We start from the raw sequence: 27,671 nt of genomic DNA, 5'->3' as shown, positions 1-27,671 counted from the left end.
GGATGGAGTGAGGGAGGACCTCTTCCCACTTCCCTTCCTTGCACGAGAACCGGCAGTGACGCCCGAGATACTGCCTGGCACCAGCCTGGCTGGCAAGGAAAGGTAAAGCAAACCCCTGCCCACGTCGCATCGCTCCCCTTCCTCCTATACGAGGCCCTGCGTGGGGTCTTCCCTGCTGAGAGGGCTGGAGAGCTGAGGGACGGGTCAGAGCTGGCATCGTTTATACCTCGACACGCAGCCATTCCCCAGACTGAGGCAGAGGAGGCCAAGTCCCCCTCCTGAAAGCTTGAGTCAGAAATATGTTGAACCCTGTGGAGCTCAGGATATTTTATGCCCTGTGCAAGGCTCCTGCACTTGCTCCTCTGGAAACACGTAGTTTGTTGGTGCCCATCCCGGCTGCCCCAGAGCGCCGGGCCACAGGCAGACAAGCAGGGGAAGCCGGTCAGCTCATGGCAAATCCCACGTGCCTGTGGCTCACCTGTGGTCACCACAGGGGACCAGAGGGAACTGGGAGCTACTGGGATTCATCTTAAGGCATTTCTCACTGTTTGGGTTTCTCCCGGCAGGGCAGGGATCATCCTCAGGATGGGTCTGAAGCTCAGAGGGGCTGCTCATGGGGCAGGAGGCTCTGAAAGCATCACAGGCACCAGTAAAGCTCTGGGCTCTTTCTGGTGCACTTTATGTGCATCGCCAGCGTCGCCCAGTCACACAGATCTGAATGAATACAGTAGCATCTCGCAGGGGGCAGCAGACAAGTGATAAACCTCAGTTTAGGGCACTCTAGAGCATATACTTTCCAGAATCGCCATCCTACATGGTTTTCGTCATCTTGGCTTTTTTCTTCTCTCCCTGCCAGCAGCAGGCACACAGAGAGGCAACCTCGATCCAAAAACCAAGCTGTTACAGAAGCCTGGCTCGCTGCATTGCCCAGAAGTGGGGACAAGGAGCACTGGTATGGATGGCAGGAGTGTCAGGCTCACTGGAGCTCTGCTCTAGCCCTTGGATGAGTCACTTTACCTCAGCGTGACTCAACTCCGCTCACTGCATGGCCTCCCTGGCTGTTGGTACCACGTTCTCTAGGGCAGGATGATGCCCAAACAGGGCAGGAGGGAGGCAGGGCAGCCCTGGGCAGTGCCCCGGGCAGAGGGGCCGTCCCCGCAGAGACTGGGAAGGGGATGCAGCTGAAGCTGGCAAAGTTTCAATACAAAAAAACACAGCCCCCCACCCCCAATTGTTATCAGACTGGTTTGAGTGTAAGAAAATCTCTTAGCCAAACAAAATAGCATCCCGTTATTGTTCTTTCATTTCAGGCTTGATGCGAGCAAATAACTGTACCCACGAGCTCTGTCCCTGCAGCCCCAACTCCTGCCCTGGCCAAAGCTGCAGGCACATGCAAGCAGCCGAGCAAGCGGGGAGGGAAAAAGCCAGAGCAGCTGGGCTCACCTGCACTCTGCAGCAGCCTAACCCCTTCCATGGCAGCTCAGCCATCCCCGCAAACCCCACCATGACCATCCGACAGAGCTCTCGTCACTGCATGACACTCCTGCCCGACCCCTCTCCTTCTGTTTAGCACAAGGGCTCTGGAGCGGTGATTATCTTTTGATGTGTGTTTTTATGGTGCCCCACACAAATGAGGTCTGGCCCAGACTCGGGATGTTCAAGCGGTACCGCAGTGGTGGAAGCGGGCAGCTGCACCCCAGGAAGAGGAGGGCACAGAGTGGTGATCGCTGGCCTGGCAGCACTCTGCCCCAGTGCTGCACCCTCTCAGGGCAGCACAGCTTCCCAGCCCAACTAAAGCCACCCATTAGATATAGAGAGAGAAAGCTAAAGCTCTCCCTACCTGCCAGGGTCTTTCCTCTTCTCCGCGGCGCAGTCCGCCTTGCCCTTCTCCGTCTCCTGCAGGAGGGCCATTTGGATGGGGGTGCTTCTACCGTCGCTGCCAGGGCTGCCCCGGTGTTGCTGGCCCCGGCAGTCGGGCTGGGAGCTGCGCTTCATGGCCTGGAGCTGCGCCAAGGGCACTATGTCGCAGCCCTGGGGCCGGTGCCACACCGTCTGCCGTGTGATGGCATTGTAGTAGTAGAAGCGGTTGTTGTTCTGGTCGAAGAGCTCCCACCACTGCTTCTGGTCCGACTGGCGCACCTTCAGGTTGGGAGGGGGCTCCCAGCCGCACTCGCCAGTGGTCAGGTTGACGTACATCCGTTCCTGGGAGCGGGGCTCAATGATCTCCACCCAGTCCGAGCTGCAGGGACATGAGAGCCGTGTTAGTCTGGAACAGAGGCTCGAGGCAAAGGGGTTGTCTGGGAGTCCTACAGAGCTGCTACCTCTGGGCCAGGGAGCCATGCTGCAGATCAAAGCATTGCTTGGGGCCATTCAGTGATCTAACAAGCTCAGCGGAAGGGTTTGAGATGGGGCCCGAGGCAAATCAGCAGCTCCCTAGCACAGGGAAAGGGAGGTCAACCCCCCAGCCCAGCCCTGACGTCCCAGCCCGGGACAAGGGCCATGGGATGGGCGAGCATCGTCTGCTGATGATCTGATAACTCACATCAAGGGCTGGCGCGATGGCAGGAGTGCCGGCGCCTCGCGAGATGTGCGGGGGAACTCGCTCTTGAGAGCAGGGAGGATCTGCAAAGCAGGATGTGCTCCTTTTAGGAACTGCACCCTGTTGTTAATGCCACCTCGGGAGACCAAACCCGTGGCTCCCGACAATGCGGGCAGCCTGCCCATGCGAGCGCCTGCCTGCAGGGCTCACATGCTGTGGGCCTGGAGGGGATCTCGGGGTCACCCGGTCCCTGCTCGAAGCCCACACGTGCTTGCCCGAAAGATAGATATGGGAAGTGACTGGTGGACGAGACCATCTCCATCACAAGAGCTTCCCCGCCTCCCTTAGCTGATGGAACAAAGCCCTTGGTTGTCCTTTGGGTGTAAGGTGACCCAAAGGACAGGCACGGCCTGCTGCTGATTCGTAACCCCTCTGCTGCCCAGAGAGAGGAGCCCCTCCAGCCCCAAGATCCCTCGCCGGCACCCACATTAGCCCAGCCTAGGTCTCAGCAAGAGAAGAACGCGGGCAGTGCTGTAGGGTTGGTTTTCAGGCAGATCAGCAGGATGATTTTGTGGCAATAGAGGTGTGGGGCTGCGCAGTCCTCATACATGGCACATCAGCCTTTAACATTGACCCACCTAACCCAAAAAGCTGGCCTGGGTGAGAGCAGAGGAGCTCAGCAAAGCCAACGCCTCCATGATGCTGTAGCCAAACCCGTTTCGGCTAGCCCAGGTAAACAGAAGAAGGAGGTGCAAACTCCCGCAAGGTCTCCTCCCACACAGAAGAGATGCTGCCACTAAAGCGATGCTGCCCCCAGCAGCACACTTGAGTGTGCAGCCGAAAACAGAGATAAAACCTACACATGCCACCCAGCTCCTCCTCGTACCCCCCCGAGTCCTGGCCCTCCACCCTCCTCCTCCGCCCGGTGTCAGTGGAGGCTGCAGAAAGGAGGTCCTATTTAACCCAAGTTATTTTTGTTATTAATAAAAGCCATATGAAGAGGACGGGTCCAGGGCCACCCTTGAAACCCACTCCTGCCCAATGTCTCGGGGGCTTACCCCGGCGAGGGCACGGCAGCAGGAGCCATTCCCAGAGGAGCAGCAGGAGAAGGGAGATCCCTTTGCATCTCTCCCGCACACCCTCTGCTGCTGGCATGTGGTTCCTCGCAGGGGTCTGGGTTGACGGTGGCAGCACTGCAGTGTCTGAAATGGCAGCCTGGGCTCCCAGTGCTCAGCCTTGCTGGCACGGTCGCGGGAGAGGGTGGCAGGGCACAGTTTGCTGGCAGGGCAGTGGGGCTCTCGGCTCTGCCCCGGCTTTTGGAGGAACGTCAGTGTGTCCCCTCCCACCTGGCAAGTCTGGGAGGAGATTTAGTTGCACATCACACCTCCCAGCTAGGAAAACTGCAGGTGTATTGAATGCTGAGCAGTCTGGCATGCACCCCTAAAAAGCAGGCTGCTCCTTGACTCTTTGAGGATGCAAAATTGATAGATGCAATGTCAGTCCAACCAAAATAACCCTGAAAAGGTGCAATTCTCCCCGCCATGACATCCACCATGAAATGCTGACCTCCACGCAGTCTCACAGAGGGCAGATGTTCAGGCTACCACAGACAGGCTGTCTGGGGAAGCTGATGCAGGTGAAAGCCTTTTTTTTTTGTGGCATAGGTCTGTTTTCAGCCAGATCAGCTCACCCGGCCCAAGCTATCACCACCAACACTGTTCACGCTGGTCCAACAAGCAGCTGGGAGCAGAGCACACCGCCCTTCCCCATGGCACCGATTCCTGCTGGGCTCCCATCATTGCCAGAGCAGGGCAAGGCACTGCCAAGAGTATGCCTACGACTGGATCCCACTTGGAAAGCCCTGTATCCAGAAAACATCTGGTTTGTTGTTTGGTATTTTTTGGTCAAAACTAGATAGTTCCCCTATTTGAATCCCCTACGGCAACAGGAACAGCCGTACCAACACGCCGTGCCATGGCTCAGGGTGGGAATCACAGAGCCAGCCTGATTATTCCCATGCAGTTGCAGTGTCAAACCATAGGCACAGGAACAAATCAGCAAGTCACTGCTGTTATCAAGGGCATCATCAACTACAAAGAGGTGTCATTTACAAGCACGGCATAAAAGGGGAAAACGAGGGCAGCAGCAGAGCCCAGCAGTGCTGGGAGGAGAGCAAGACGAGCAGGTCTACAGAGACAGCAGCAAAGAAGCGCAGGTATGGCAAGGAACTGGCAAAAAGGGTCCGAGGGACAGCTCAGAGGGGACACAAGAGGAGCAGTGACCTCTGAGAGCACCGCAATCTTCACAAGGACAGGCAGTCAATAGGAAAAGGGGCACAGGGGACTGAAAATGGGACTTGGACCCAGGTGACACACTGGCAGCTTCAGGTGAGGAGAAGCTGCCACCGGTGCTGGAAGGTGGGGGGCTTCACCCAAAGGTGTGGGGCACGGCACGCCACCCTCAGGAGGGGAAGGGCAGGGGAGGAGGAAAGTAGGCATGGCGGGGACCCCCCCCGCCCCGAAAGCAACACAGAAACGCACACGCGGACGAGCCTGGGAGAGAGACAGGAGGTAGTTATGGAGTATTTGCTGCTTGGCAAGGAAAAAAACCAAAACCCTGCAAGACCCAGCTGAGTGATCAAGACGCAGTTGAGTGATCAACCTTTTTAACGTTCAAGAACACGCTGGTTTTGATCTATTTTGCCAGCAACTGGATTAGCAAAGCTCTGAAACACCGACTGCTCTACCAGCGCCGTTGCTCCTCGAGAGAGAGAGGAGAGGTCAGCTATTTTCTGTAAATGCAAGCTATTGAAAATAACGAATTCTTCTCATGGCACCTGGCCACAACTGAGCGTGTGTTGCTAACTATAGTCTTCCGTTTTAACAAGCTTACATTTATCTTTGCATGCAAAGACACGTAAGTGGGTGACTTGGGTTAGTGACCTCTTTGCTCCCCTTAAAATTGAGGGGCTGAGGATGACTGAGGTGGAGTTTAACCAGGGAAGAAAATCTGCATAGAACACACTGAAATACCAAAAAGTTTGGCACAATCACATTCATATGTAAAGAAAGAAAAGGAAAAGCAAGGAGCACATTCCTGGAGCAGGGCCAGCCCCGAGCTGCCACACAAGCCTCAAACATAACATCAGGAACTCTGGAAAGACGTGATAAACCCAGGATTGCAGAGAGATAAAGCCATAACTTGGACACAAAAAAAAAATTAATTCCAACTCCCCTTCACGGGGTTAAAGAAGAAGTTTCCTAGGAATGGTTTGAATAACGCTTTTCGCCCTCCTCTCAGCTCCAAGTGCTGGGCGACACAGCAGCCATGGAGCACGCGCCCGCTCCCGCCAGCACGGCAACGCCTGGTCACGCCTGCGGGACCACTGCAGTGGTTTCAGTCTGTCTGATGTCTTGGGACTCAATGTCCCCAGGCGCAGGACTTCCCTGCAGGCCCAGTTTGCAAAACCAGACCGAACCCTCAATGCAGCCTGAGCGTGGGAACACACAGCCCGCCAGCATCACAGCAGCGCTGGGGAACTAACCCAGTCACCAGAGCCTGCAACGTGGAAGAATTTCAAAAAAATCCCCACTTGCTTCCAAAAACAAACCCACATTCCCAGTATGCATTCTCCTGTATTGCCAGAGGGATTTCAGGAGTTTCCTCTGTGTTTTGAGCAAGTACACAAGTACTTTCAACACCTCATAGGTTGTGAATAGGCCACGAGCAGCCTGAGATGCACCTGACTGCGAAGGCACTTGCCTTGGGCACGCTGATTTTTTGGAGGGGTGGCAGGGCCATGGAGGGGGACTCAGTCCCCAGGCAGCAAGGTGCCATGGAGGAATGCAAAAAGCAGGAGGAAGCGTAGGGCTTTTTGTGCACAATTGCATCTCTCATTGGCAGGCAGGTTTGTTCCCACCTGAAGGCTTAGCCCTCATAGGCCAGCAGCTTGTTTTTTACGAAGTGGTGTACGGACAGAGCAAGTAAGAGCCAAGCTGCTGCACTGTCCTGCCAGCCTCTGGGACATTTGCAAACTTTGCTCCTTCAAAAACAGCTTGGGTCCCTCCTCGCTGCCACTCCTGCTTGGCAGAGCCTGGGAATTAAAAATGAAAATAATAATAATTTAAAAAAAAAAGTATTTCAGCCTGAAAGAGCATCCTACTAGCATCTCCTGATTAGATCTTCTCACAAAGATTATAAATGTTAGCATGAGTCAAGGAAAGAACAAAACCGTTTTAACTAAAGAAAAAGGAGCAAGACTAGAAATGGAAGGGACCACACACAGAAGAGAAGAGTCACTTGCAAGAAGAGCTGAGAAACCCCAAGAAGTTGAACAGCCACCACTCCACAGGAGAGCTGCTTTTCTTGCCACCGTCACCCAAGTGACATTGCAGCCCAGGCAGCCGAGCACAGTCCCTGGACACCACAAGTTCTTCAAAAGACTGTCCAAAGATAAGAATAGCAGAGAGAGATTTTCTCAGGTGGAGCTGTCAGCTTGAGACCAGCACGATGTGACCACCCAGCCCTCTGTATGAAGCCTTTTCTCCACTCATTACCTGTGCACGCTGTTCAGTGCCAACCTGAGGAGGCATTTACCTGCTGAGGGCAAGAGAGCCCCAAGGAAAGTAATGGGAAACCCCTGCCTTGGGGAGCTTCACACCAGGCTGCGAGCAAACCCCTCTGCGTGGCTCTAAGGAGAGCTCTTATGGTTTGATCCCCCATTTCACTTTCATGTTCTGTAATTTCTGGAATTCTGTGCTCCAAGTCAAGATCCCACCTCCCTCCCCCACTTCCCTTCTTCAGGATGAGCCCAGCAGTGAGCTGGGGCAGTACCAAGTCCTTCTTGGCCAAACATGACTCCATACCAAGTGGGATTTTTGAATACAAATGCCCTCAAAGGGAGCCTGCAGCATGCTCAACGGTGGCCCCAACACAAAGAAAAGCAACTGGGAAATTCAGCTCTTCCTCCAGGAAACGGGAGTCTGAACACAGCCAGTGTATGGTCTCGTATTTAGTATCACAGAAGGACTCAGAGGACAGGGGACCTTCCTGGACAGCAGGAGATTGAAGAACTTGAGGGGCCATAGGCCAACATGACCTTCTGAGTGTTGATGCTTCCCTTTACATCATCTCCATACCTTGCATGGACAAGACGTTGCTACCACACCCTGCGCAGGGCAGCCACCTTGCTGTGTCCTTGCACAAAGAGCTGCAGTTCTTTGCCTATGGCTCCAAGCCAGGGCTGCTGAAGTCTCTGCAAAGCCCCAGGAGGTGGTGGGGCCCGAAGAACCAGGCAGATTCCATCATCAGAGGTCATCTAACTGAGGATGTGTCAAGGTTGAGACTAAGTGCCTATGAAGTGGTCCTCCTTGAGGACAGGGATTGAAGAGTTTTGGCCATCGGACACACACAGAGATTGAAGTACAATTCTCAGAGACAGGTCACACTGTGACACCGGCCAGAGGCAGAGACACATGCATGAGGTCCAGGGTTCCTCGCTGCAACAAACAGCTGGGGTGATGGGGACGGGCATCTGAAATGATTTGTCCTACAGAGACAGGGCATTCAGAACCTTCTTTGTTTGCTGCTAACAGAGCGTATGATGAGGGGCCCATGAGAGGGAGCAGGAGCAGCCTTATGGAGAGCGAAGCCATGTTTACAACCCCAAGTGCTCCAAAGGGAGGCCCCAGCAGCAGACCAAGGCAAACCAGTTAAGGAATGGGGAGCAGGTACCATCCTAGAGGCACTGAAGTTGCTGACATCGCTGCTCCCCTGCAGGCCCAGGCTCTTGGCTGGCTGAAGAGCAGCCTGGGCTGTGCTCAAGCACCTCAACACCAGCACAGCTTTTTTTAAGAGGGTCATGCTTGCCCCTTCACCTTCTGCACAACGGGCAAAGCCACCCCAGCACAGCACCCCAGCACACTGTGTGAGTTGTCAGAGAGAATCCCCTTAAAAAAAACTTCGCTCAGTGCAGGCGCTGAGCAATAAAGTGCAACTCCCAGGTGGCTCCAAGGCGCTCAGATTTGCACATCAAAGCCAGGACAAGGCTGTAAAACTCATCTGTATCCTGGGGCTGCAGAAGGCCTCCAAGAAGGGCTCTAGCACCAGCTCCTTGCGGCAATGCTCCACCAGCTGACTCAGTCAATTTAGGCTTCATTCACTGCCTTCTCTCAGCCAAGTCCAGAAAAGCTGCAATTTAGATCTTGGGGGGGCGGGGGGGGGGGCGGGGAATATCCAAAACAACCTTCTCCCCACCCCCCCAACCCCATATATATATGAACTTATTTTGAATACACACGCATCCTTCTAACAAAAATTATAGAGGAACTAAAATAAACATAATGTTAGCCTGTTCCTAAAACTCTCCTGCTTCCGAAAATAAGCATTGTGCAAACAAACCAACCTCTGCTTCACAGGAGACAGACCAGACTGTGAAAATATAGAACAAATGGCTGCAATTGCTCAAAGCCTGAGCACGTACTCAGCTCAACAAGAGCAGAATGGGGGCAGCCCTCTGAAAGCAGAGCCCAGCCCAGCAACACGTTACAGAGAGGAGAACAGAGCACAGCACCATGACTTGGGTGTGTTAGAGGTAGGAGAGAGCTTGGAAAAGGTCCTATCACACAAAGCGCCTCATTACTTCGGTGTTTTTAATTAAAAAAAACCCAAACAACCAAAGCCCCAAGCCTTCTGCTAAGTGGTATTTTCAAAGATAGAGACGTTAGATGAGAAACTTGGTGGCCTTCTGGTTGCTCAAACTCCACTGGTTCTTGCTTGTTCCCAAACTTTCCCCAGCCCTCGTGCCAGCACTGCCGGCTCCCATCTTGCTGCTGTGAGTCTCCTGATTCACCCCAGCTCCCGAGCAGAACTGACAGCAATGGGGCAGCTCATCCTGCAGGAGTGGGCAGCACCAAAATTAACAGCAGATCCCTCCAAGATCCTGTCTCAGAGAGAAAGAAGTAAGGAACAAGGACTTTCAGGACATGGCTGAGATTTTCTGGGGGTCTCCACAAGAAGACTGGGGGAGCAGAGGGGAATCCTCCCCAAGGGAGGACAGACACCATGCTGAGTTGCACTACAAAGATAATCAACTTAAAGCCCAGAACAGCCCCAAAGGTGTAAGGTCCTACAACCCGACACCAGCACCTGAACCTTGGGTGGGATGGACACACAGGCATCTCAGAGCACTGTATCTCAGCGGAGAGCAGCACAGAAACTCCCACCACACCAACCTTCACGCTCTGCACCATCCACTCTGGGCTAAGCACTGCCCACCAGGACTTGCACAGCTCCACTGGCAGCACCAGGCTCGTACTGATCCGGACCCCGAAATCACTCACAGGCAAGCACCGGAGTCACGCAGGGAGCGCCCCATGGGGAGGGGAAGACGGAGGGACTTGAAGTGCTGCTCACCCCCTCCCCATCCTCCATCCTTCCTCCACAGCACGGGGGTTCTGCGACAGAGGGAAGAGCAAGGGGCAGGAAACGTTGCCATTTTCAAGGCTTCCGGACAGAGCATAAAGCACCTGCTGGATGGGCACTAACAGAGCAGGAGGAGTTCAGGTACTGGACATGTGGGCACAGTCGCCAGGGGACTGCACAGACCAACACTAAAGGAAATTGCACCTGAGGGCAGGAAGAGGAGTAAAAACCACTCCCATTAAAAGACTCTTGACGATGGAGATGGGGCATAGCTCTGCCTGTGCCTGCACAGCTGGGGTAAACACAGGCTCTTGCCGCAGCTCCTGTCGGAGGCACAGAGCGGGGGTGGCTGCTGTGCCCGGGGAAGGGACCTGCTGCTCCCTTGAAGACCAAGGGCCTCTTGCTTCTCTCTGTCCCCAAATTGTCGGTGAGGGTGAGCACCTCAGACTGCATCACGGCCAGAGACCAGCACCATGGCCGCTGCAGCCTGGGCAGAAGGTGAAAGACATAAGATGTCAAAAAGCATTCAGCGTCAAAAAGGTTACAGGCGCTTCCCTCTGCTCTCTGTAAGGGTCCCCAAGCTGGCCAGGGACACAGATCCAGCTGGACAGCCTCTCCTGCGTATCTGTCCCAGCCGACCCAGGGGTTTTACTTGACTGGGCAACAAAATCCCTCGTAGAGCTTGAGCCCCAGGCCACAACAGAGCAGCGAGCCAGTTTCCTTGGGCTACAGGATCTGCCCGGACAACCCGTCCAGCCCTCGAGCTGCCGCCACAGCATCCCCTGGATCTCTCCTGCCACCACGGCTGGAGTTTTCGTTTTGCACATCAGAGCACAGCCCCAATCCTTAAACAGCCTCCCTGAAAGCTCTGCTTTGCCCCAGACGCAGCGGCACCTCCTAAGCTCAGTGAAGGCTTCAGCAGAGTCGTTTTTCCTTTTAAGGGCTGAGCATTTGAGAAGTAGTTTTGGAAGGAGAGAAAAAAAAAAAGTACTGGCACTTTTCATCCCCTCTCTCTCCTTCCAAAATGTGCTGCACAGATCCACAGCCCCATCCAAATCTCAGCTGCTGGAGGGGAGGCAGCTGTGGGGGAGGCTCGGTGCCAGCCGGACGGTCCCAGCGCAGGGGGCACGGGGTGCCCTGGAAGGGAGCTGAGGCCTAGCGCAGCTCAGTGATGTCCTACTGCCTGCACAGCCACAGGCTGCATCAATCCCAGGACACGTGGTCAGGTCCGTTGCCACTGGGACTCAGAGCGATACCGGCAGCGCCGGGCTCTGATGGTGACTGCATCCCACCTCAACATGCTCGTAACCAGACTTTGCCCCCAACAAACAGGGTTTACGTCGGAAAACCTCAATTTTAGCAATACCCTAGAGAGGAAATACTTCACAGCTGCTTAGGTGAAGGCATTACAGGACAACCTGTGAGTTCAGCAACAACTGACCACCATGGCCGGAACGTACCCTGCCCTCCCTCCATCCCCTGGTGCTGTCCCAACGAGGCAGCCCGAGCTCAGCCCCAGGGCAGCAGCCTGACGCCTTCCCATTGCCCCCAGAGGCGATGGTTCCCGGTTTCAGGGAAGATTTGTACAGGCACATACGCCATAGGCATGGCTCGATGAGCGTCATTGTGGCCATCCCACCCATCCACGGCCCCACCGAAGGGGGCAGCGCGTACTCATGCGAGGCCATCTCCAGCTGCACCAGACGCATTCTTTCAGGCATGCAAAACTGCACAGTGAGGTACCCAAGGTCACACATCTGCTTTCTCCTTATGTCTTCTTAGGTCACACCAAGCTCAGACAGATGCTTCCAGCCAGAGCAGAGCTGGGCTTTATCCACCTCTGGGAGCGTGTGCTGGCACCAAGGCATGCAGGATCTGCCCAAGATGGGACTCAAAGCACCTAAGAGCCTCCCAGCGTGAATGTAACCCTACAATTAGGCTGTGGGCTATTCCCATTTTTATCAGGGGGATGGACACACGGCAAGAGGAAGGGACGGAGCTGGAACCCATGCATGAGTCTCCTGCCTTCCCGATGAGCCCCAGTACCACGGGGCTACCTGCTGACTGAAACCCTGGTCAGTGACCAGAAAGCTGAACCTGACTTGTTCCAGTTTCCACGGATCTCTAAGTCCCCCACACCTCTCGCCACCCACTGAACAGAAGTAAATCAGACCTGAGCAGGGCAACATTTCCCAGCGCTGACAAGGCTGTGCCCAGGGCCAAGAGCGTCACGCTGATACGGCTGCAGGAACGAGGTGGAGAAGATGCACCTGCCAAAAGGATGAAGGGCAAAAGCCCAGAGCTCTGGAGAAGCAGCACACGCCAAGTGCTCTCCCTATGCCAAAGCAAGTAATGGCATACAGATGATATCCCTGCTATTTCAAGGACACAGCAGCACCCGCTGCCCTCTCTGTCATTCTAGGAATTACTGACAAAGGTCCTGATTTATCTAGCTTGCTGCCCAGCTGCTTCAGGACTGAGATTTACTCTTCACGGCCTCGTTCATCATCGCTACCAATTTCAGCATTGCCACTCGCAGCATTGCCACAAAGCCCTTGCAGCCGGGGACCCTGCAGCTGCTGCCTCAGCTGGTTGATGCCCGGGAACAGGAGGCTCCACAACCAGAAGCTGTTCTGGAAAAGCTGCCCCACCGCATAAACCCAGCAACTGCTGCACCGCCCCAGCAGCAGCCCACATCACTCACGCTGCACGAGGAACACGATTCAGCAGCATTAACTCTGCAGCCAACTGATTTTCATCATTTCTGTGCACAGACAGATCATCCTGGGCTTAGTGAAACTATGCGAGGCGTTGCACGGCCACAAACATGCTGCAGTGCTACAGGGCATATAGTTTCCCCATATAGGAGGGGAAAAGAAGAACAATTTTTGTACCATCTTCATTGAAGGGAAGAGAGAGCCCATAGCAGCCATGACAGAGCAAAGCAAACAGCCAGGTGCCAGAGGCTCGTTTACACCAGGCACAGAGATGTTCATTTACTACACAAGGGAACACTGAGCAACAAGGAGAAAACATTTACAAAGGTTTCTGAATGATGTCAGTGAGTGAAGACAGGAACAGAAAAGAAACCTACAAAACCAGAAAAGGGAAACCCATCAGCTGGTACCTCAGGACCGAGCCGCCTTAGCAAGAGCACGCAGGGACAGGGACTGAAAAGAGCTCTAGAGACTCCCACCTCAGGTCTAAAATAACTCCACCAGACCATAAAAAACCCACCACAACTTCAGCTCTTCTAAAGGAGGCACAGGAGCCGGCAGCAGCGGGGAGCAGGAGCAGACCAAGGCTGCAATTACAGGGTGGAGCACCTGCAAGGCAAGGCCCTACGCAAACAGCCTGGTGTCACCGAGGTGCCAGCTGCTGACTCCCTACAAACAGCCGGGTCACAGAGCATAAGGCTTTCACGTAGCTTTGCAGGCTGGTGCTTCTCTGAAGCAGCGACGTTCCTAAATGTGTGGCATTAGCAAAATAATGGCCCTCTGTCTCTCTTCATTTAAAGGGCTGCCAGTCATTTATTAGCTGAAACATAGAGTCCCTTGAAAACTCATGCACAGCACAGACACGATTTGCAAGGGACCGGGTTATTTCTCAGCTACCAGAGCCCACAAGGCACTGGTGGCTAAAAGTATAAAACAAAGATAACAGTGTTTCTTCTGAACTTTTTTAGGCTGTTTCGTTCTTCGGCAAATCTCTCTGCCTGCAGCTGTCTCTGCTGACTGTTGAAAAAACTAAGCAGGAACAAATGCAGAGAAGCTCTTGAAAGTATTAGCTGTCCAAGCTTGTTAAGCGTGACTCAAGTTAACCGCTACAATGCCAGGATGGCAGAGGAATTTGGCAGCGAGTCAAAGGCAATAGGAAACACAGAGTCTGCAAATGAACAACTCTGCCTTGCACCCTGAGCTGCCATTAGGAAACTCATCCCAACAGGACTCCGTGCAGAGGAGCTGCTTCAGAGTCATCAATTTCCCCAGCCCAAAGCACACTAATTTCCTCTGGCAAGGGAAGAGAGGCAGTAAATAAACAGCCGAAAACCTCAGCCACAGAGTTCATAAACCCTTCTTAAAACAATAAGCAAATAAACCTCTTTTCCATGAGAAATTAATTTCTTGCATTTGTTTTGCCTACAGGAATCGCTGAACGAAGAGTGCATTGGACATGACAGAGTAAGGATGCTGCGAAGCCAACGAACTGGACCGCACAGCATCGGTCCTCTCCCACACGCTTGTCCCACGGAGCGGCGCACGGTTCCCTGCTCCATGCACACCTCGATATCTGAAAAGCTCACCTATCAATGAGTGAATTAGCAGTTTGGGATGAAAAACACAGCCTGTGTTTGATTTTTTCCGTTGTTTTTAATTGTGATGTAATAAACCATGAAAAAAGCTTCCTCCGAAAGGAAAGGCGTGTTTAAGTGTTGCCCCGAACTGACATTCTTTTCCTGATTGTCTCCAAAACATTACGGTGTGGGTAGGAGTCACATCCCGTGAGCTATATTTCAATCTCTGCTTTGTGCGCTACACACTTGCATCTGCAAGATTAGCAGTGACTACAGTAACACCTTCGAACTCCAAATAAACAAAAATACTAGTTATGTATAGTTCTGGTGCTTTGTCATTAACAAGATCTGGCTTGATTTAATGAGAAACAAAGACTGAGTCGCTCAACCTTGCCTTAAAACGCAGTCACAGCCTTTTTAAAACTGAACATCTCTGCAATCTTGCGTGTCGGAACAAAGTGCAATTAGTTAAAGCCCAAAATCTGCCTTTGCTCTCACCATGTCATAGAAACAAAGGTGGGATTAACCTTCCTGAGAGTCAGCAAGAAGCCAGTTATTGGTGAATAAATGTGTCAGTCACCAAAGGCTCTCGAAAAGGGTCTCAGTTGTTTCTTGAGATATCCAGGAGAAAAACCAGCTGGGCTGTGTGAGCCGGTACCGTTCCAGCCAGGCTCCTTCAGCTGAGCTCCCGCATCGCGTGTGCTGCCTCCCCGGGGAGCCGCAGCCTTGGCAGCGCCTCCGGTACCGCATTCAGTGGACCCTCCTGAGAAACAGGTAGAATAGCAATAAAAGAAGGATGCAGTCGCTCCCTGCGGACACGACTAAATTATTTCTTGCCTTGGACCAACCTTTTGCACAGCATATGCTCATTTCTTCAGCTTCTCCAGGGAGGTTGGTAGGATAAAAGATTCCGTGTTTTCACTAAATCTGTTTCTCTTGGTTATGATGGTAGGCTGTCAATCCAGCAAGTTGGGGAGATCTGGGGAGAGGTGATGTCAAAGACAGTGACATCAGAAGAAGCTGCAACACTTGAGAGCGTTGGAAAACAAGGAAAACCAGAGTGCTCACAGAGTGTCTTCCTTTTAACTCTTGGTTGGTGAGGAAAGACAGCAGGGAGGCTTTTACAGTTAATAGCTACAGTTCTGCAGAAGAAAAGCAAACTCCCTGGGAGAGAGGAGATTGGCCTGGCAAAACAACTCATTCCTCTGGAGGGATGAAACTGGACGGCTGCACAGTTGTGACTTGTGTACAACCAGAAGCAGAGCTGGGGGACAGACTCAAGACCCCGGTCCTCACCCATTGCAGTGCAATCACAGATGCTCAGGCTCAAGAGGAACCGCCAGCACGAGCAAAAGCCCAAGTCCCACCTTTTCCACAGTTCCTCAATCAGGTGCCAAAAGACCTGGCGATGGTATTTCTGACATGCTTCCAACTCAAAGGAGATTCATACAGGTGTGCTAATATGGCTGGGAAAAGGTGGATGTGTACTTCGGGGTTTTAAACACAGCTAAATTCAACTACTGCCAAGAACAGTTGAACCGTAAATTTGAATACACAGGGTTTATCTTGCTTAAATGACCAGGAGATAAGTAAAGAAATTGTGCAGACCACAGCCTGGCCCAGATCATGTTTAATGGGCAGCAGGTTCTCCCCTTGACCAAGTCAGCCTGAAATAAACACTTAAGCTTCTGTGCATAGCTGGAAGAGTAAATATGTGTCATCTGTTTGTCCTGGTTTAAGGAGGGGGGGAGGGAGAAGAGGAAGGAAAAAAAACTCAGACTGGGCTTTCTTATAAATAACACAAGAGAGACAGCCCAGCTCAGCTCAGGAGGTGGCTGCAGAGCTGGCAGCACTAGACAGGATCTGCAGGACAAAAAAAAAAAAAAAAAAATCCAGGAAATCCCCAGTGTCACTTCTCCCCACAATTGATTTAAAATGAGCTTATCCCTCACACTTGGTACATGAGGAAGAAGAAACTTCCTGGCTACGAGGGGGGAAAACACAGTTATTAATAGCTTCACAATGAGCAAGTATCAGAAGTTATGTTGCAGCCCTGGAAGATCTTGGCTGGATCTTGAAAATATCTGTTGCCATGGCAGTAATTGCTATACATGGTAAGAGCGAACAGTGGTGTGAGAACAATTTACTTTTTGATTTGGTGCCCAAAACAAGTTCCTTTTGTTTTCTCTCACCAAAAACCCAAGCATTTATTAGCTTGTGTTCAGTCCAAAACTGAGCTTTTCACTTTCAGCAGCGGCAAGTAAGGCAGCAACAAAGGGGCAAATTCAGAAAGATGTCAAAGCAGGCAGTGCTCTCTCTGTCCTTCTTTTATGGCATAGCAAATGGATCAGGGCAAAGATCTGGACCACGTTCAACTTCCCTTTATATTTGATGTCCACCTAGACAGTCCTCATCTGCCTCCAGTACATGGTATTTGCCACTGATAAAAAAAATAAGAGCAAAAAACCGCAGAGGCACTTATTCTACTTCTCTGCTCCCCTCTTCACTGTTCACAACCTCCTCTTTCCTTCCTGCAGCGCTGCCGAACACCGGCCAAGACTTTCGCAGAAACACCTTGTTACGTCCAACCTCATTCCTGGATTTCAGGGCTCAGGATTTTCTTACCTTGTTTGCTCAGAGCCCATCACTGCGCATGTGGACCGCGGCACGCTCTTCTCCAGCAGTCGTTTTCATCCCCTTTTCTAGGTCACGTACAAACGCTGTGAGCGGCAGAGATCCCAGCCTGGCTCCCCGAGGGATTTCCCTCCACTGCGAAGTCTGACAGTGTACTCATCTTCGTAGCCTATCTTTTAACCCTTTATTCACCCATGCATCCCATGATGGACTTTTCTTGGACACCCCATGCTGAAACCTTTCAGAGAGGTCCACTGGACAACTCCACTGGATCACCCCCGCTGTGTGCTCGCAAACATCTTCCAAGCACCAATGGAATCATGTGGCTCAATTTTGGTCTCCAAAAGCAATGCTGGCTCTTCCACAACATGTCATATCTATCTACATTTCTACTTAATGCTGGTTTCTGGAAATTTTCAGGAATGTAGGATACACATCTTGGGTGAAACCAACTGCACCTCCATCCTGTCTACAGCCAGGACAACAGGAGAGGTTTGTTAGGCAGAGCACATGAGCCTGGTCATACCCTCTACCTTCTTCCTTATTCCCCCAAAATCCACACTTGTATTATGGATCCTAAAGGCACATCCCTGGCTGTTCTTCCTAGTATGTTTCAGACCAGCTGCCCGTGTTTACCCAAATGCCTTTTGAACCTGCTGATGCCTTTTGCATCCACAGCCCCCAGGACAATGAATTCATCACACATTGTGTAAAATAAAAGTACTTCCTTCGCCTGCTTTAAACCAATCTCCTATAGGTTTCATTAAGTGCCCCTGGTTCTAGGGCCACAAGACTTGGTAGATAAAATTCAACTTAATCAGTGCCGTCATGATTTTGTATACCTTGATCACACGCTATGCCAGACTTCTAATCCAAACCAAGGAGTCACAATTTTTTTTTTCCTCTCTCCTCATAAGGCAGCTGCTCTGTCCCTCAATCATTTTAATTGTCTTTGCAGCCTCCCCAACACCACTGTCTTTCTCAAGATGCAGAAACCAGAACTGCACGCAGCCCCCAAGATATGCACCAAGGTGTTATAGAGGGTCAAAATTATGCCCTCTGCTTTGTTATTATCTCCCTTGCTGATGGCGACCAGAATTTATTGGCTTTTTTGGCTAACATTGCACACTGAGCTGATGATTTCAGAGAACTGCCAATGATGACTCCGAGCTCCTTCCTGAGCTGTAGCCACCAGTTCCAAGTTCAGCATCATACAGGGCCAGTATAGATAATTTTCCCCTACGGTTCCTGCACGTTTTCCTACACTGAAGTTCATCTGCCACTTATTTGTCCACTTGCTCAGTCCTGTGAGGCCCTTCTGGATTTCTTCACCTTCACTGAGGTATCCAACCACCTGAAGGAATTGAGGATCCTCTGCAAACCTGGGGATTTCACTGCACCCCTCCATGCCTCAGGATGAAAACCAGTCCCAGGACCAGTCTCTGGGGCCTCACTGCTGACTCCTCCTACCCATGCTGAAAAACGGCTATTAAGCCCTACCCTTTGCATCCTATGCTTTCACCAGCTCTCAGTCCATAACAAGACCTTTCCTCCATGCCCATGGTGACTTAGTTTCTTAAAAGCCTTTGTTGGAGAACCTTGTCAAAGGCTGTTTGAAAACCCAGATATATGAAGTCTATTGGTCCTGCTACCCATGTGCTCACCAAGCTCCACCAGGTCCGTGGGGCAGAGCTTGCCTTTATGTTAACCCTGTTAACTCTTTTCCAAGAGGCCATGCCTTCAGTGATCTTGCTCTTCATTGCAGAGGCCCAGGCACAGAGGTCAGACCCACCGGTCTATGGTCCCCAGGATCCTTTCTACAGCCCTTCCCTAGCAGTGCGCCTGGCACAGATATTGAGCCACCTGATTTCCCCAAGATCCCCCTATTTAAAAAATGCCATCACATTTGCCACCATCAATTTCTGCGATATCAAGGACACTTAAGCAACAGGATACACGCAAAAGTATCTCAGCAATTTCAGATTTAAGATCCTACGGCACTCCTGAGTAAACACTATTTGTTCCTTACAGTTTCTTATCAGTTCCTCTCTTTGCTCTAAAGCTATTTCTACTGACATTCGATACGAGACAACTTCTCAGACAGCTCTTTTGTATCAAGCTTGTAGTTCGCAAAGCTACAAAGCTTCTCCACAGGAGTCAAGACAGCCAAAAAATGGTTTAGATTTTTCTGTGATGGCTTTAACTTCCATGCCTCTCACACCTTGATCTCTTCGGCTGCCTGTCTCCAAAAGGTTTCTGATGCATCTGAAAATTAATCATATTTGGCAAATTCACTCCTCAAAAGTCTTACTCTGGCCTGCCTTATTTTGATTTTACATGTAATCTGCTGAAATATATACTTTTTTTGGTCTTCTTGTATGGATACAGCTTCCCCTTTTTGACTAACATCCCTTTCACTCAACCAGCCTTCTTTACCTTGCACATTTGCTTTTGTTTTCTGTCTTTCTTTAAAAGAAGAAGAAAAAAAAAAAAAGGACCTTGATCTCTTCTTGGTGGAGGTATCCATTCCTTCTGAGCTGCCAATGCCAATGTCACACCAAATAACTTCCATACCACCTCTGGTCCTATCAGCTACTCTTTAGCAGAGGGACAGAGCCGTACAAGGCAGACAAATACCAGGGCTCTTACACAACTGCAACAACAGGCAGCCCCTTTTTAGCAGACTCAGGAGTAAATGCCAGCTCTACAGCACGGCAGACATAAGTCTCAGTAATTTTATTAATGCTGCCAGTCATAGAGACCCCATCACAACCACAGGGTTGGAGTGATCATGACTGTTCCTGGGCACGTATGTACTGAGTTTTCACAGGTAACTGCATATTCCCAGTTTCCAGATGCCCAAACTGAGATGTGTTTCCAGCTGGAAACACGTTACATGACCAAAGCACCTCCTGGGGCACGCACCAGATGAGAGGCAGAGGGGTCAGGTCTCCTCCTTCCGGGGGGAATACAGAACCACATCAAAGAGCAGCCAAGATCCCAGGAAAGCAGCGCCCTGTAGCAGCATCTCCCTTCCAGGGAGCAGCCACAGCCTGGACCTTCTACCTTGTTTTCGGCACCGAGCGCAGAGCTGCAGTCAAGGTCAAGGCCCACACGGCTCCTGCCCAGCTCCTGCCAGGGACAAGAGGCAGCACCCAATTGCTAACAAACTACAAAACAGGTTTAGTCAGCAACAGGTTTTAGTTTAAAAAATAAAAATTCACCAATCAATTTTTGCCTGAAGCACAAAAAAACGAGGGTTTGCATCTCCCAGCTGTTCATTACTCTTCTTTGATGTCTTCTGTCACAGCTTAGCAGGTGTGAAGTTGAAAGAGATGAAGCCTGACACTCTTCTGCATCTTGAGCGGCATGGAAAATTCTGCCATGACAGGGCTGCACCCTGGAAAGGGGCTGGCCGAACCCCAGCAGCACCCAATTTTCACAGCCAGCCGCACTGACACTGCTTTATGTCCAGGGGCCCACATACCACCTGTCCTAATGAAAGGCTGCTCTTCCACGAGGACCAACAGAGCTGTCCAAGCTGTCTAGTACAGACACATCTCACCATTAAAGCTGTTTATGCTCATGGATGTCATTTGCCTTTCCTAGGGTAACTGCCGCACCATTAGGAGGGTTTACAGCTACAGCCCTGTAGGCAAAGCAGCACAAGTTCCTACTGCAGGTAATAGCCCCAAAATGGTAATTTCATGGGAATACTGTTAATTCATGTAAAGTTCCTCAAATCCTCTCTGCAGTCCATGGAAACTCTGGGTTTAACCCAGATCCAGTTGGGACGTGGAGGGCAAGAAAGCAGCACTGCAGGCAGCCACATGAGAAACTTGTCTGTTCCCTGACCATCCCCACACATTCACTTGAAGAAACGGCTACTGCTGCAAATAGTAGAGGTTTGAGCAAGGTAACAGGAATTAAACACATACCCTCCCCTACCAAGGGCCCGCGGCATGCCGTTCCCGGGGGCCAAACTCCGCTTTGGGCAGGCACTGCACACGCTGCAATGGCCACGGTAATGGAGCTGCCGCGGCCAGCTGCAGGGGCTATTTTATTTCAGCACCCCGAGTACAAGATGTACATGGTATCAGGAGACACTCTCAAATAGGAAACTGTTGCTCTTCCCCAAAGAGCCTCCAGTGCAGGACGCAGCCCAACTCAAGACGCCCCGAGCACAGCTCACCGCCCGAGCCACCTAGGCCAGGCAGGAACAAGCATATCAACCACTGGAAGACGCCCGTTTTTACATCTTGAGCTGAACTCTGGGCTGTTTCACTGAGCTATTTCGTGATCACAACTCTTTCCGCCCTTTTCCACCTGCAGTCTTTGCTTCATGCTCCAGAGACAGCGGGGTGAACAGAGAAAGTAGCCCAAGATGAAGTTTCCCTCTAGCCCCACAGCAAGCACACCTTGCACCGAACACGCTGGGTTACCAGAAAACTTCTCGTCCCCCAAGCACAGACAGCTCTCACAGTTCAGCAGAAGCTTTCCTTACCCAAACAGAGACAAAAGCGAGTTGATTTCATCCTTCCAAGACCAAACAAAGTTTAAGCACACAAGTGCTCAGCTATTAAAGGCAGCGCTGGGTGGCTGATGGGGGACTCTGCCATTGCACCCCGAGAGGCCGCCTTGCTGGGGAAGAGTTATGGGGAGCCAGAGAGGCTGAAATCACCAACATCTCCCCCTTTGCCAGACTCATCCAGCCCTCCTTGTTTTATCAAGAGCAACCTGAACAAGCGTCACCCACCAAAGGGAGCTCTACCCCACAGCAGCTCTCTGCCAGCCTCCCTCTCTCGCAGTGGGGTTTTGGCATGCAAGGCGAAAGTCTCAACAACGTCCCCAAAGTCACTCCTGCAGCACAGCATCCAAAGCTGGCCCGACAGACCATGGGGGTACACCGAAAGCAGAACTGATCCAATGACTTGCTGCTGCTGGAAGGAAGGGGTTCCCTCCGCGTCCACCCCCATGCTCTTTCCCCACAGTGCACCCCCAGCACTCATCACACAAGGACGCTGGAGCTCCTCAAATCCCGCATGGAGCTAATTCCGCTTGCTAAATAAAAAGCAGTCGGTTTTCTCTTGCTTTAGTGAACTCAACCATTCTGGTGACAGGACCCAGGGCCAGAAGAAACGAGGGTGGCAGCGCACAGCTTCACCCCCAGATCATCATCACTGTCTTTTTTCTCTTTTATGCTTATTGCCACCCCAAAACAGACTTCTGCTTTGGAAAAGCCTTCAATCTCCAGAACCTCAAACTCGTGTTTTAGACTAATTTCAAATTACAGCTTCAATGAATTTAGGCTAAGTTGTCAGACCACCACCTACTCACCAGGCATTTCCTCAGCGGCTTCTAAACCCACAGAACAGAAAGGACCACAGCACTTGCTTTTCACTCTCATTTTCAGTGATTTTAAAAACTAATTTCACGAAAATTGAAGTAGCTTATTTCAGGGGCAAGCTTTCTAAAGAGTTTCCAAGCCAAAACTGCAACTCTTCTGCCATTTGTGCTCTAATGTAGGACTGCAGGTGAGAGCCCAAGGGCAGCACCAACCCAAGCACGAAGCTGCCCTCCAAGCCCCAACACTACTTTCTTCACACTCATTTTAGGCAATGCATTGACTAAATGCAACTCAGCCATAACCCAGCCAGACTATCCATTGTATTACAATGGCATAAATTGCTCAGAAAATGTACCTCCGTATTACATGCTTAGCATTTGTCCTTAGGCATACATTAAGCGCTTCTCATGCCGGCCGCACTCCAGGCTCTGCACCTCAGCTCACAGCCCTTTCACCATCTCTCTTTGCTTCACTTGATGTTGATTCATCACCAAGAATTTGTAAAACACTTGGAGCTTCTCCTCTCACCGTAGCTTAGAGCAATGCTTGGAAGGCCTAATTAAAAAAATCCCAAACCTAATTACTGTAACTAGGGAGCAAAGAAGAGCTAGACATTGTACCTGATACACAGTTGGATATTTGTAGCTATAAAAGGACTGTCAAAAAACTACAATATACATGGGAGGAAACAGTTGCCGGACCAGAAGATGACCAAATATGGCATTTACAGTTTTACGACAAGCTGAACGTGTTGAAACTAACAGCTGGACTTTGTAGTTACTGTTTAAACACATGTAAGTGAGACTTAGAACCTGGATTACCGTGTGTGACCACTCGCAGCTCACCCCATGCCTGGAAACAACCCTGCACTTGCTATTTCCTACACAGCACCGAAAACACATGGGGAACAAGATAAGGCTGCGTGGGGCAGCGTGACAGCGCAAGCAGATTACAAGGGGGTGAGGACCAGGCGCTGGAGCAGCTGGGGTGGCCAGGACCAGTTGGCTGGAGCAGGTCGGGGTCCCAACAGTAACACCGAGCCAGCCACCCCAAGGGCCCAGCAGCCAGTGCAGAGGCACCGAAAACTGCAGCCGACGTCCACCGCCTGGTCTGGCCGCAGCCTCTGGAGGGGCATCTTTCCAGGCAACACTACACAGCACTGCTCACCCATTGCATCCCCTGGGTCTGTATTTAATTATTCAGCTATAAAGTCTCCTAATGATAACTTTTTCTCTGACTTCACTTTGTTACTGAAAATATTTTACGCCAATTCATCCTTCTCCTAAACTGAGCCCTGCTACACATGAAAACCCAGGTGCAAGACATTGCACTGCCTCAGAGCCAAAAAAACCAAGACAGCTGAACGCCACGAGGTTAAAGGGGATTTGCTGAGCTCAGTCCCAACTCATCGGGCAGCACTGTGCAGGGCTTTTCTTGGTACCACTGGTGATGGAGACAGTAAGCCCCTTTGTCATTCTTCTGGGAAAAAAAATAAACACAAGCAAAACCAAACAGAAAAAACAGATCTACAGAACAAAGAAGTTATCCCTGTTACAGTGCACCTGGCCCTGGGCCACCGGTTCATGATGTGCAAGATGACACAAAATCCCACTTTTCTGCCTCTGTAACAGCTTTCCAGCCAGAAAGCAGCAACCTTGTTTGCCCAGGTAGGAAACAGCCCCGTCTGCCAAAGCAAAGTGCCTATGGCAGTGTCCCACATCTGCCAAGTTACACACACAAATGAGCCTAGCGCAGGTTTGGTTCCCCCCCCCGCCTCCGCGCCGCTTGGCTTGTTTGTTTTTGGTAGATCATAAACCCTGTGGCTAAGAAAAAGGTCAGTTTAGAGGGGCCCAGGACTGCTCTGCTCCAGGCTGAAACAGGAAGGCACAGCAAGTCCGGGGAGCACGGGGTGCTCGCTGTCATCTTCATTTCATCCCACGTCAGAGCAGTTTCCATCGAGGAAGGCAAAGTGCAGTGAGAGCTTGGCTCGGGGAGCTGGGCACAAGCAGAATATGAGAGGGGTAAGAAAATACATCCTCTATGTAGAACCAGCCTTCTATTTGCCTCTGGTGGCAGGCGAAGATGCCAATTAATAATTTTGTTCAGACCTCTCTAAGTTCTGCAGCATAAAGTTCTCAGTGTAATTTCACACAAGACCTTAAGTCCAAAAAGACAAAAGAGCCTGAAAAAAATAATCTCAGCATCTTCAGTGCTTTGGTCTTTCAGCTTGTTTTTTTCAGGGAGAAACTTCTAAAGTTGATGTTGTCCAACCTGAGTCCTTTCTTTTCGCCTGAAGCGCGTAACTGCGGGAGGCCAGGCACACCCTGACTCCTTGAGCTGCTACACAAGCCGTACCAATGCTCCCCCTGGGGATCATGGAGTCCTTTCCATCTCCCATGCTTCGTTGCAAACAAGCAATCTGCACCTTCAGCATCCTCATTATAAGCTTCCCAAACCTCTTTTGTCTCTGTGCATTGCATAATCAAAAAATGGCAGCTGACAACACACAAAGAAAAAAACTTGGGAGAATAGCTGGAGGATGGTTGACACCAGCTACACTGGAATTTGCTGGTCAATATTCAACTGAAATATAACACTATTATTCCTTACATCAGTAACCTCAAACACTTGGAACAGTAATTAGGATGAGAATATATCCCAAATAATGGTATTTCTTCCATTCTCCCATGAGACAAAGACCAAGTGCAAAAAAATTTTCTCTTGACCTGTAGTGTCTCGTTCCAGATGTACAAGCCAGATGGACCTCATGTCGGCTGCTTTAGTTAATACTTTCCTGCCACTCCGAAAACTGACTGCTTTAAGAAATTGCCCAAAGCAGAAGACTGCTCTTCCCCATGAAAAGTATAAAAACAATCAGACAGCTTGCTTCGGCGGACGCTCATGACTGCACTATTAAAAAGCACAAGAAATTGCTTGATCATTAAAGCTGTCTTTCCTACAAGGGAACTGCCTTTCTGTGCACCTTGGCAAAGGCAGGAATTAACATCAAATGTGTAAGTAATGACAGCAGAGCTCAGCAACCCTCTATGAATCCAGCTAAAACCAAATCCCAGTGTCTACCCTGGAATTTATTTTTATTACAAATAAGAGGCACTTCACTAACTATTCGAATCTGCCCGGAGGGCTTTTTAAAGAAACACGAGCATATACATGTCACAACAAGGCACAAATAATTGCGCTCCACCTGGGAAGGATTGATGGAGCCTAAATGGAGCATTTCGAATTCTGACATATTTATTTGCTGAAAGCTTGCAAGCATCTCCTGCTAATTGCATCATCCACTCAGAAAGCCATTTGGGTAGTACGACAGGAATGGAAACACTGGGAAAGGAGACCACAGGGAAGGAGGAAACGCTGCTTCTTTCCTTTGAACTTCTGATTAGTTTCCATCAGAAGACTCTGGTGTGTCTGAAGGTGTTTCCCAAGGAGGAGGCTTTATCTGCATAGAGTCAAACACTGTAACTGAAGGCACAACTCCACCTCCAGGCCATGCTGGGCCTGCTGATGGGAGCAGCTTAAAAAGGATACAGCAGTGATGGTGGACAAGATGACTACCTTTTTCTCCACAGCTTATCACCCCTCCTCTGCCTCTGCCAGCAGAGCTACTGGAGCAAAACCACACTCCTGGTTTCACTTAAAGCCAGTCGGTCTTTCGCCCCTAAACCATTTCATCCCAAGAAAACTGCCCTGGTAAGCTCACCAATCGCTCCAGCAGCACGTTCAGAGGAGCAGGGATGACACCAGGAGTGCATGGCAGAGGTCGGGCTGCCGATAACCTCTCCCACCTGCACTTACCTCCACTGCTGTCAGAGAGCAGATACCTTTACTACCCCAGATCATTTACTGTGAAGTGCATTACCACAATGCTCATCCAGCAGACGAGAGTGGGACAACCTGCTGGGAGCAGAAGCTTGTCCCGCGGTCGCAGCTAGCTACAGAGAGGACGTTTATTCATGGCCTTATTTAAGCCAATTAAGAAGAGGGTAAACCAGAACAGAGCACACGGACCCAGTTCAGAGGATGTGGGAGGCTCTGCCCTGAGTAACAGCGGAAGATTCAGATGCCTTGCCAAAACCAGAAGACCCCTTTGCTGCAAAGCCATGGCTGAGTTCAGACACAAGGAGTCCGTCAGCAGCTCCAGGGCAGGCTGATGAAGTGTGGAAGTTTTCACTCGTTCCTAAATTAAAGCTTCTGAAAAAACACAGAAACCAGTATTCAGGCAAAGACAAATTAAAGCCTGAATTAATCTGAATTAACTATAAGCAACAAATTCATACTCAAGATACATAAATTCAATAACAAAATTAAGAGTCTTCATCGTAATCAGAACATAAAGCATGTGATCCTTTGTATTTTGTATTAATCAAATTAAAATGGCCAGCCAGACCAGCAGGTTTCTCATTGAACAAGCGCACTCAGTACCATCCCCAGTTCTTCTACCCACGCAGCTAACAGGGCTTCAGCAATCCCCAGTACTTCTGGCACAGGCTGGAAGATCACCCTCTGCTCACGTCCCGAGGCTGTTTAATTCAGCCAAAAACATGCTACTAAAACAGCAAGTCCAAACTAAAAAGCTTTCTTCTCCATAGAAATGGCAACCAAGTAGTATCCTTACTAATGCATTTACCTATCAAGAAATATAGATATGACACATCCTTTTGCGACTTCAAAGAAAGAGTTCACGAATATGAATATTTATTAAACTGCACTGCCAGGGGAAAAAAAAAAAAACAACAAACCCACCCTCACAGGCCAAAAAGCCAGAATCCTAAGCAGTTTATGCTTTGTTATCTTTAATTACAGAAGCGATTCCATTAAAGCTGATTCAGATCTTATAGTCCTTCCCACAGTCCCTCAACGATGCTAATAGTTCTTCCTCCATGGCTCTATGGGGAAAAAAAAAAAAAAAAACAACTGTTCCCTGGTTTACAAAACTTTACCTGATTGCCAGTAGGCAGTTGCCCCAATCCTGTGAAGCCAACCCCAAAAGAATGGCAGGATTGATCAAAAAAGTGCCTCAAAGCTCAGACACAAATACATTGAAATCTGCAAGATTTCCTTACCCATTAGGCAGTTCACTACAGGAGTCTCAGTCTCTCCTCCTTTCATCTTTGCACCACGTCACATTACATTTTTCTAGAGATCAAATAAATCAGCTGAATGACAGCCATTTGCCTTTTGTGCCCCTAAAGCAGGGCAGCGTTCAGTGAACCAGATTCTGCATGTCTTGTTGGCACAATAAACATGCAAGTCTCTCATGAGGTTTTCAGCTGCAGATCCAGTAACGGTCAGGCTGAAAACAGCCTTTTGCATCACAAGGACGACCATAAAATTCTCTTGGTTACAAAACGCACCAGGCCAGTATACTTAGATCTCCCTGTAGCTTATGTACTCCCAGCTAAGGCCAAGACATC

General features: G+C 50.5%; 1 protein-coding gene across 2 annotated transcripts in view; it reads right to left on the bottom strand.

Annotated features, from left to right (window-relative positions):
* The window catches only part of LOC142089565 (rho GTPase-activating protein 39-like), a 57,262-nt gene that overhangs the window by 27,562 nt on the left and 2,029 nt on the right, over positions 1 to 27,671 (bottom strand). For both annotated transcript variants that reach the window (XM_075166178.1, XM_075166177.1), the window contains exon 2: positions 1,841 to 2,239. In XM_075166178.1, coding sequence (XP_075022279.1) covers positions 1,841 to 2,239 — 399 coding nt within the window. The remainder of the gene's footprint in view (positions 1 to 1,840; positions 2,240 to 27,671) is intronic.

This window comes from Calonectris borealis, chromosome 17 (genome assembly GCF_964195595.1).
Source record: "Calonectris borealis chromosome 17, bCalBor7.hap1.2, whole genome shotgun sequence".
Classification (NCBI taxonomy): Eukaryota; Metazoa; Chordata; class Aves; order Procellariiformes; family Procellariidae; genus Calonectris; species Calonectris borealis.
The sequence above is the reverse complement of the archived record's forward strand: the minus strand, read 5'-3'. Positions and strand labels throughout refer to the sequence as shown.